This window comes from Sinocyclocheilus anshuiensis, unplaced genomic scaffold, assembly GCF_001515605.1.
Source record: "Sinocyclocheilus anshuiensis isolate Anshui unplaced genomic scaffold, SAMN03320099.WGS_v1.1 scaffold79, whole genome shotgun sequence".
NCBI lineage: Eukaryota > Metazoa > Chordata > Actinopteri > Cypriniformes > Cyprinidae > Sinocyclocheilus > Sinocyclocheilus anshuiensis.
This window is the reverse complement of record NW_015548213.1, coordinates 1,221,687-1,233,244: the sequence shown is the minus strand read 5'-3', so window position 1 is coordinate 1,233,244 and position 11,558 is coordinate 1,221,687. Positions and strand designations below refer to the sequence as shown.

At 39.5% G+C, this 11,558-nt stretch overlaps 1 protein-coding gene across 1 annotated transcript in view; it reads left to right on the top strand.

Annotated features, from left to right (window-relative positions):
* The window catches only part of LOC107653805 (F-box/LRR-repeat protein 7-like), a 43,935-nt gene extending 35,375 nt beyond the window's left edge, over positions 1–8,560 (top strand). Inside the window, exons 3-4 of the mRNA XM_016440636.1 lie at positions 3,341–3,934; positions 7,824–8,560. Coding sequence (XP_016296122.1) covers positions 3,341–3,934; positions 7,824–8,560 — 1,331 coding nt within the window. The remainder of the gene's footprint in view (positions 1–3,340; positions 3,935–7,823) is intronic.
* The last annotated feature ends 2,998 nt before the right edge of the window (positions 8,561–11,558 follow it).

Here is an 11,558-nt window from a genome sequence, read left to right as displayed (position 1 = left end):
AGAACACTGTTTAGAGTCCCAGCCTCAGAGGAGACAACAGAGCAGTGCATTTATTGATTTATTTACCGTATATTGCTGCTGCCACACAGATCTAAAATAAACATGCGATTTATTTCCCAGCTGCTTACCTTCACAAACATAACCGACTGTTTTTTGCAACACGTGTGTTTTTAACGTAAACCTGTGTGTGAATGAGAGCTTAGTTTAGTCCTCACATGCTGTGACAGCCACTTTCTGTGCGTGTGCTTCGGATGTGTGCGCTCAGAAAACCGTATATCAGAAGTTTAAACTCATATGGTTTAAAACGCATGATTTCAGCGCGATAAACATGATAATCAGAGCCAAAACAGATGTGTTGTAGCAGGTACGAGCTGTAATGGCGCAGCTCTATTCTGGAAAAGGGGGCGGGGAGCAGCAGCTCATTTGCATTTAAAGAGACAGGCACGAAAAACAGCGTGTTCTGCTTCCACTCAAAACAGGCATTTTCAAAATGATATAATAAATGATCTGTGGAGTATTTTGAGCTGTAACTTCACAGACACATTCTGGGGACACCAGAGACTTATATTACATATTGTAAGAAGGGGCATAATATGCCTCCTTTAAGATTTGTGCACTGGTTTCATAGTACTTGTTACATTTCTTGCCTGCTTTCGTTCAATACATTGCTGGTGGCTTCCTGTGATAGTGCCACATTCATAATCATTGAGCTTTTTGTTCCGATCCTTGTACTGTAAATGTTTGTGTAAGGAGTCTGTGTGGCTGTACGTTGGATTTTCTGCACCTGTTGGTGCATGGAGCTGAAGTCGCCAAATCCGTAAATTAGAAATGGCCGTCCACATACTTTTGGCCATATAATGTGTATTAAATTCTTCTTGCAGCGCTTCATCTGGAATAAAAGATATACACCGAAGACTGTTAATGTAGCGTTTATAAATGCAATCTTGCATGCAAAAAATGGCTTGCAGAGGAAAATCCTGCTTCGACTAATCCATCATGTCAGAGGGATGTGAGCCACCAAAGTTCCTTCCTAAAGAAAATGTCCTGTACAGAAACCATCATTTCACATAAACCCTCACTTCCTCAGCACAGAGCTATTAATCGAGAGTTTAGGGATGGGAATCCATGAACCCTAAAGACAGCCTTTGGAAATGTTTTGCTCCCATTCTCTCATCCTTTGTGCTCATTTTTGTGGAGGAGGCTTGACAAGGACGTGAAATAGAGAGCAAGGGAAGACAGAGCTTAATATAAACGTTTTTCCCCCTTAATATTTCTCCTCATTATCTTTCAGTTTCTGACTGGCTTATGAACCAGTTTCCTGAATGGAAATCTACACAGTAAAACTGTTCAGCCCCACACTGACCTGAGGAGAAAAGATTGTAATTAATTGTAAGTCAGTGGCGAGACATCAGTTGCGTAACTGCATTTAACGGTTACTTTGTGATTTATAATTTATACATATTGCTATTTATTTACCTATAATATGTGCTCACTTTGAAACTATGTGGAATGAATCAAGCGTAATATTCAGTAAACAATGAATCTAAAACAAAGTAGTATGCATTATAGTACAGTCACATTAGTGAAACGCATTAGTCACTTTCCCCACTGCATGAATTCCTATTGAAATCACTGGAGTTTCTCTCATTTTTCTAAATGATTCTGTCATCATCATGTTGTTTTTATACATGGATTTCTTTCTTCTGTTGAACATAAAAGAAGACATTTTGAACAATGTTGATAACCACACCAAGTTGACGGTAGCCATTGACTTCCATAGTATGGAAAAAAAATATTATGGATGTCAATGGCTACCGTCAACCCTTTAATGACCAACATTCTTCGAAACCTTCTTTTGTGTTTAAAGAAAGAAAGATGAGTAGTGGGTGAACTACACTGTTGTCACGTGACCTCGTTATGTTCATCATGTGATGTCATCTCAGTATGCGTAAACTTAAATTAGTCAGTGGGCGCCTAGTTAGCATCTGTAAGTAAAAACAGTTATTTTGTGTAATGAATGTGTAATGTTTCATTTGGCCTAAAACATCCCAAAATCTTGTCAATTCAAAAATGTTAAAAATTGTGGTTGATGTTGCTTTTGAGAGGGTCGTATGTCACATTGGAAATGCAAGGTCAAGTCGAGTGCAATGCATTGTGGGATATATTAAATCTTTGCAGATGTTTTATACAAGCACATTGAGTCTAACATCTGAACCTTAGGAATCAAACCCAGGACAACATTTTGAGCTAAACCTTTAATGCAACCATTAATGCAGACTCAAGCGTGGCAAGCACTTCAAGTGCATTTGAGATAAACTTGACACTTTTATCAGCGTCCAATAACCAGATATCAGAAACAGTTTTGAGAACAAAGAGCCCGAGAGCGTCGCTTGAGTTAACACCATTTGTGCTAAACGCGTTTCTCAAACCAGCTGATGGCTTCCATATTTGAGATCCTTTGAGCTTCTAGACATTTAATGCATTATCAGATTCTCTCCTAACAAGAATCAGGTTCTCTTTTACCTTTATACAATAAGTTACATTATTTTAAATCTTTATTTAGAGTATAAGACAGCATTCAATAGAAATTCTTCTTATGTGAGAATACTTTGGTCGTTCTCAAATCTGACATGCATTTGCTTTAGATTTTAATCTCAGCGATGTGTAGTTGAAATACACTACCAGTCAAACGTTTTTAAACAGTAAGATTTTTAATGTTTTTTTAAAGAATCCTTTTCTGCTTACCAAGCCTGCTTTTATTTGATCCAAAATACCGCAAAAGCAGTAATGTTGTGAAATATTTTTACTATTAAAAATAACTGCTTTATATTTGAAAATATTGTAAAATGTAATTTATTTCTGCGATCAAAGCTGTATTTTCAGCATCATTACTCCAGTCTTCAGTGTCACATGATCTTCAGAAATCAGTATAATATGCTGATTTGCTGCTCAAAAACATAATCATTATTATTATGTTGAAAACAGCCGAGTATTTTTTTTAAATACTCAACTGTTCTAAATATTGATAATAATAATAATAATAATAATAATAGTCCGTTTCTTGAGCAGCAAATCAGCATATTAGAATGATTTCTGAAGATCATGTGACACTGAAGACTGGAGTAATGATGCTGAAAATTCAGATTTGATCGCAGAAATAAATTACATTTGACAATATTTTCAAATATAAAGCAGTTATTTTAAATAGTAAAAATATTTCACAATATTACTGCTTTTGCGGTATTTTGGATCAAATACATGCAGGCTTGGTAAGCAGAAGAGACTTCTTTAAAAAACATAAAAAAACGTTCGACGGACGTGATTTTTCTTTTTCTTTCAGATTCGGACCTGAGCATGAGGACGCTCAGCACTCCCAGTCCCGCTCTCATTCTGAAGTCAAACCCTCCTCAAACAGTCCCAAACGGCCATGAAACGTCTTCCACGGCCTGTACCGTCACTGGCGAAACAGTGGCGCTGGTTCACCCGCCTCCAGGCTCTCGCTCACGGCCTTCCAGAGCTCCTCCCGCCGCCCTCATCGATACCCTGCCCGACCCCGTTTTATTACAGGTCCTGTCTTACCTGTGCACCCCTCAGCTGTGCCGCTGCGCTCGAGTGAGTCGCCGCTGGTATAACCTGGCCTGGGACCCGCGGCTCTGGAGCACCATCCGTCTGACCGGAGAGCTGCTGAGCGCTGACCGAGCCCTCAAAGTGCTCACCCATCGCTTGTGTCAGGACACTCCCAACGTCTGTCTGACCCTGGAGACTGTGGTGGCCAGCGGCTGCCGGAGGCTGTCTGATCGAGGGCTGCGTGTGCTCGCTCAGTGCTGTCCAGAACTGCGGCGTTTGGAGGTTGCAGGCTGCTATAATGTGTCTAACGAAGCAGTGTTTGATGTGGTATCCCAGTGTCCCAATCTGGAACATCTAGACGTATCAGGTAATGTTGACAGACTTTCTAGTCGGTGAAGCCAGTTGGGTGAATCTCATAAAACCAGTCAAGAACGTGATAAAAGTAAATTATTCACTCCAGTTGAAAAAAGGCAATTAGGAGAAAATAAAGCCTATTTTAGGACCTTTAAAAATGCATCATTAAATAATTATGGTTTCAAAAATTTGTGGCAATTTTGTCTTTTCAGCAGGGCATTTACATAATGGTAATGAGAAATTGAGTTCACATTAAAAAAAAAAATAAAAAAAAATTATATTAGTTTTGTCTTTTGATTTTGGGGTGAAACATGACCTCTGAATATTTCTTTGGGTGAAGAATGTGTGATAAGAAAATATTTTATTCCAATTAAAAGGGAAAATTAGAAATTACATTTTACAAGAAAATTAAGCCTATTTTAGGACCTTTATTTTACCATATTTTATGACATTTATTTTATTTGAATTCTCTTAGTGAAAAATGTTGATATATTATGTCAGTATTCATTATACATAATATATTTAATAATATGTAATGTATGTGCATCATTAAATAATTATGGTTTTGAAAAGGGGTTGGTTTTCAGCAGGGAATTTACATTATGGTAATGAGAATTGGGGAAAAAATTAAAATTGAAATGAAGTGGGAAAAAAAGCAATTTATTTTTCTTTTTGCCTTTTAATTTTGAGGTGAAACATGGCCTCTGAATATTCTGAATAATAATTGGTCAAGAATATATGATAAGAGGAAAATATTTCATTTCAATTGAAAAGAGAAAATTAGAAATTATATTTTACAAGAAAATTAAGCCTATTTTAGAATCACTTTGGGTTATGGAAACTTGATTGAAAATTGAAATAAAAAAATGGCACAGTGCAAAAAAAAATAAAAATCCATGAAACGTAATGCAAATTATATTTGGTTTTTTTTTACTTTGGGGTGAAGTATAACCTCTGGACATTTCTTCACCCAGTTGCGATTCATATTTATTTATTTTTCGTAAATCTCATACTTCTTGAGGTGAGATATTATATACCACTATACCACACATTGTTGTAGATTTGCATGAGATTTTTAAGATTTTCAGAATTCTAAGTATTGCACCACATGTGCATTTATCATATGTTTATTTATCATATGCATTTGCATGGCACATCCATTACCTGGTCAACGAGTAAAACATGTTATGTCTTGATTACTTTCAAGAGCTCTTGTGATGAATTAGCTGCCATTAAGCATCAGAAAGCCATGTTTGGTTGTGGATTTATTCAGGGAGTAATTCAAAGTGGTGAAGTTTTTCTGGGAAAAACATTATGGGATCTAGGAATCGCTGCCAGTCTTTCTCTGGAGGAAGGTGAGGTCTGCTCGACTTTGAAAGATGGACTTCTAACCTCAACCAAAGAGTAGGAGTCCGTCTGCTGAGTTCATTGTACGAGTCACACACTGTACAGTTATTCATCATGCAGAGGGCACAGCATGCATTCTGCTTTCCACAAGTAATACGGCCTTTGTTGCAAACGTATCCTAAATTTCTTGCGGTTACATTTACTTTTAAAAGCAGGTAGTATAACTGTAATAGGAGCAAAAACAGATACTGCCTGGTTTTTGTTCCATATAAGGTTTCTGGGTTTTATTTCTTTATTATTTCTCTCTGTTTTGTCCTATTTTATTTGGCCTATATTCACTGTATTTTATTCATTCACCTCGATTTGAAAACCTGATGTAGACTCTAAATTTCAGAATTTTAAAGTAATTTTATTAGACTGTTTTCCTGTTTCCTATGTGACATTTCCTTTTTATTCAGCGGTCTTTGCAGTTCCAGTGCAGGATCTTGATTTATTGCTTGAAAAAGGATCAAAACAAATGCTTAAGGACATCTTAAAAAAACAAGAAATGGTCTGATGGCTTTTATATACGACAGGAAGAGTAAATAATGGCCCCGTTTTAAAAGGTCAGAACAGTTATGTGGACAGAACATAGTTTAAACTGTACAGTGGACAGAACACAGCTTATAGTTATAATTTGTATTAATTTAGCATAATATAAGTTAATAAGTTTTTCAGCCTGGAGTACCTGGAGATTTGGTTTGGTTCTTACATTGCCATTGTGTGACCCATTAAATATAACTATAAAAATGTATTAATAATAGTGATGATAATATTATTTCACTTTATTTAGTTAGTTTTTTTTAAATAAATAATAAACAAAATAATAAAGTGATAATACTATTATATTTTAAAATAAAAAGGGAGTATTAAATAAAAAATGTTTATAGTAGACTTAAAAATAAAATGCTTATATTTTTCAAACATATACATTTTCAAACTTAAAATCAGCAAGCTTGCTTCTGACTGAAGAGCGTCTGTGAATGAAATGTCCTGAAATGTTTTGCATTGTGCTTTGAAAACAACACAGATAGCCTAGATTTATGGTTTCAGTTTGAATAGAAATCTTATACAGTATTACAGTTTGTCAATCTAAAATGGTAATGTGCATGGTAACAGCTGTCAATGCAAATGAGCAGTCTGAACTTATTTACAAAGCGCATTTTTTATTTTGGTCGTGCATGCGCACCTGCGTACCACTTATGTGCACCCCTGATGTCAAGCCTAGCAATATCTTAAAAGCCACCCAGAAATCTCAGCAATCAGCAATGCCCACTTATTTAATTTACCTGATGTCTATTATCTTTAAGTCGACATGAAATGGATTTTTTTTTTCAATGCATCTTATTGGTCTTATTTTGAACCAATCATCCATGCATGTTTCATTTAAAAAATAAAAAATGAAGAATCGAGTTTGTATTTTTCAATTATAATATAACTCGATCTTTCAGTGAAATTACAGACTTTTCTCTGATGTCATATGTCGGACTCCAATCATTTTGTTAGCCTAAACCCCACCCCTTTCTTACAATCAACTGCAAAATTCCATTCAGTCCATCCAATTAACAATCGATAGACAGAACTAAGTCCCCGCCATACATTTATTCCTTTTCGATACTCCGTTTCACTTTAATATACAGTATGTCACAATATGGAAGAAAAGATCTGTCGCTACTCTGAAATTTATATAAACCTTTTTTAGTTGTCAAGCAAGGCTTTCTCAAGCCAATCCATTTGTTAAGCCTTGACGTATCGAACACCATTTCCGGGTCCAAGACTCTAGTACATTTCAGTTGAGAATATTTTATATTAGTACCCTTTCTGGTCAGACCTGGTAATGGTAACGCGTGGGATCAGACTTAACAACCAGATATTCAAAGTTTGTCCTAAAGAACTTGAAGGGATAGTTCACCCAAAAATTAAAACTCTGTCATTAATTACTCGTCCTCATGTCGTTCCAAACCTGTAAGACCTTCGTTCATCTTCGGAACACAAATTAAGATATTTTTGATGAATTCCGAGAGCTCTCTGACCCTCCCATAGACAGCAAGGATCCTAACATGATCAAGGTCCAGAAACATAGTAAAGACATCGTTAAAATAATCCATGTGACATCAGTGGTTCAACCGTAATTGTATGAAGCTACGAGAATACCTTTTGTGCACAAAGAAAACAAAAATAACGACTTTATTCAACAATTTGTCTCCTCCGCGTCACCCTATAGTGCCATTTTGGAGAGTATCACATTCATAAACAACGTATGCAACTTATGTACGCGAATACATTGTTTACGCTTTGATTTGAACATAAACAACGTATCCGCGTACATACGTTGCATACAGAATTCATCAAAAATATCTTAATTTGTGTTCCGAAGATGAACGAAGGTCTTACAGGTTTGGAACGACATGAGGGCGAGTAATTAATGACAGAATTTTCATTTTTCGGTGAACTATCCCTTTAACTGTTCTAGTCATAAACTGTAATTATGATAATATCTCCTCCCTTTTCCTAAGGCTGCCCTAAAGTGACCTGTATCAGCCTGACGGAGGAGGCGTCTCTACAGCTCACACCTCTTCATGGACAGCAGATCGGCCTGCAGTACCTGGACATGACAGACTGTGTATCACTGGAGGACGAAGGCTTGAGAACCATTGCATTTCATTGTCCGCGTCTCACACACCTATACCTGCGGCGCTGCAGCTGGCTAACAGATGAGGCCCTGCGACAGCTAGCACTGCACTGCACCGCTCTACGTGAGCTTAGCCTCAGCGACTGCCGTCTGATTGGAGACTTTGGCTTACGTGAGGTCGCTCGCCTCGAGGGCCGTCTACGCTATCTGAGCGTGGCGCATTGTATGCGCATAACAGACGTTGGACTGCGTTATGTAGCACGCTACTGTCCGCGGCTCCGCTACCTGAATGCGCGGGGATGCGAGGGGCTAACAGACCAGGGTTTGAGCCACTTAGCTCGCAACTGCTCCCGATTGCGGTCTGTAGATGTTGGACGCTGTCCACTGGTGTCTGACACTGGGCTGGAGGTGTTAGCACGTTGTTGTGAAGGGCTACGAAGGCTGAGTCTGAGGGGCTGCGAGAGTTTGACAGGGAGAGGGCTCATGGCGCTAGCAGTGGGATGTCCCGAGCTGCAGTTACTAAACGTACAGGAGTGTGAGGTGCCACCTGAGGCACTTCGACTGGTCCGACAGCACTGCAGACGCTGTATAATCGAACACACCATACCTGCTTTCTACTGAGGGGACAGGTTGGGGACGCCAAGAGGTGTCAACCTCTGAAAAAGAGATGTTTATACTTTTTGCATTCCTATGACTGCCTGATGAGATGCAACAAGGTGGATGTGTCTCAAAACCTAGTGCAGGGGTCACCAAACTTGATCCAAACTTGCCTCAACAAACCTGCCTGGAAGTTTCAAGTATACCTAGTAAGACCTTGATTAGCTGGTTAAGGTGTGTTTAATTAGGGTTGGAGCTAAACTCTGCAGGACACCGGGGGTGCTTCTCAATATCCCTCCTCTTTTCCTCGCTCCTCCGTCCTCCATCCTATGACTTTGGCTGCATTCCAGTTCACTTTTTTTATGCCCTTTACTCACTAACTTCCCTCCGTTTCGTTTACTCGGATGTAGGTCATTGATTACGTTGCATGAGTGCCCACTATTGGCGGAACCCTTGAAATGGGCTGAATTGGAACGTCCTAAGCCCTTGATCACTTAGAATCAGCTATGGAGTTGGTTTATTGTTAACATGTTTCCCCTTATAAAATTGTTTGGTGCAGCATTCTATATGTTTATAAATATGCTTGGGCTGTTATAAATGTAAAAACAAACAAAAAAATTATATATTATAGAGTTGTTTGGGGTGGGGATAAATTAAGCGTGATCTGCGATGACGTCATAGCCGTGTTGCACTGTGGTCTACAGAGCGGCCTGAAGTGTGCATATGAAGCAGACTCGCTCCCTCTGTCAAAATCGAGGGGTCGAGGGTATGTCCATGTAAACTTCCCTTGTCCACTTGATGAAGTGGAACTCACTTCAAAATGGTGGTGGGGATTCCCCCGAGGGTAAGTGCTTAGGGAAGTGAAGGCTGGAACGCAGCCTTGGAAACCGATCGAGCTCAGCCATATTGCAGGACATATCTCAATTCTCTAATTGCACCCAAGGAGGTGAGTGAGGATACACAGATGTATCCTTTGCGGAAGTCTTTTATCGACTAAACGTGAAGCACATATACATTATCCTCCCCCTTCACATCTGCACCAAGTGCTAACCATGGCAGAAAATACAAACACACATAAATGTAAGTATTAAGTGTATTTTCCTTGCGTCCTTCACTCGCATCCTGAAGGGTTGGAGCTAAGACGCAAGGAAAGGAAGCGAGGATGCACAAATAAGAATTGAGAAGCACCCCTGCCCTCCAGGCCCGAGTCTGGTGACCCCTGGCTTAGTCCTTCTCCTGGAAGGCCACTCATGCAGAGTTTAACTCCAACACACCTGACCGAAAGTAATCTAGTAATCCTGACTGTAATTGGTTGGTTCAGATGTGTTTAAATTGGGTTGGAGCTAAACTCTACAGGACAGAGGCCTTCCAGGAGCAGGACTGGACATTCTTTACCTAGTTAATCAATTCGCTGTCTACTGCAGTGTTTCCTAACCCTGTTGCTGGAGGCAGACCAACAGTATACATTTGGGATGTCTCCCTTATCTGTTCCATCCAATGAAGAGTTTGAAAATGTGTACTGTCTTCACAAACAGGTTTGGGAAACTGGTCTCCTGCCGACTGAAATTCTGGAGCATCTCAAGGGTGTCAAACCCTGCTCCTGAAGGATCAATGTTGTGCTGAGTTTAGCTCCAACACACCTGTCCAGACGTTTCTAGTAATCCTAAAGACCTTGATTAGCTTGTGTTTAATTCATGTTAAAGATACATTCTGCAGAACAGTGGCCCTCCAGGTGCAGAATAGGTTACACCTGACCTAGTGAGTCAACTTGTCATCTACTGCAGTGTTTCCCAACCCTGTTTCTGGAGGCACGCAAACAGTACAGATTTTGGATGTCTCCTTTATCTGACCCATCCATTTCAAGTCTAGCCCCCGGTTTCACAGACAAGGCTTAAGCCTAGTCCCTGACTAAAATGTAAGTCTGAGCAGTTTCAACTGAAAGAAACTTGCACTGATTGACTTGAAATATGTCAGTGCCCTTGTTTTGTCTCAAGATGCACACCAGTGATGTTTTTTTCTAAGGTATGTTTATAAAAATTACTTTAAAATCCTAATTGAACTATGGCCTAGTCCTGGCTTAAGCTAAGCCCCGTCTGTGAAACCGGGCCTAGGAGTCACTACTATCAAGCTGATGAGTTTATTCAGATATCTTTGATTAGGAAGAGTTTGAAAATGTGTACTGTGCCTCCACAAACATGCATGGGAAACATTGGCCTACTGAAATTCTGGAGCAACTCACTGCTCCTGGAGGACCACTGTCCTGCAGAGTTTAGCTCCAACACACCTGCCTAGAAGTTTCTAGTAAGGCCAAATACCTTGATTAGCTTGTTCAGATGTATTTAATTTGGGTTGGGGCTAAACTCTGCAGGACAGTGGCCCTTCAGGTGCAGACGTGTCACCTCTGACCTAATGAATCAATTCGATGTCTACTGCAGTGTTTCCCAACCCTGTTTCTGAAGGCACACCAACAGTACACATTTTGGATGTCTCCTTTATCTGACCATCCATTTCAAGTCTTGGAGTCTCTACTAATGAGCTGATGAGTTGAATCAAATATGTTTGATTAGGAAGAGTTTGAAAATGAGTACTTTGTCTCCATGAACTGACTTGGGAAACACTGGTCTTCTGCAACTCTGGTGCAAATCAGTGGTGTCAAACCTGCTCTTGAAGGACCATTGACCTGCAGAGTTTAGCTCCAACACACCTGCCCAGGAGTTTCTAGTGATCCTAAAGACCTTGATTAGCTTGTTCAGATGTATTTAATTTGGGTTGGAGCTAAACTTTAATGGAAGGTGGCCCTCCGGGAGCAGGATTGGACACCCCTGACCTAGTGAGTTCCCTCGCTGTCTCCTGCAGTGTTTCCCTACGTTGTTCCTGAAGGCACATTTTGAATGTTTTCCTTATCTGACCTGTCTATTTCAGTTCTGGGAGTCTCTACCAATGAGCTGATGAGTTGAATCAGGTGTGTTTGACTAGAAAGAGTTCAATAATGTGTACTGTGTCTCCATGAACTGTTGGGAAG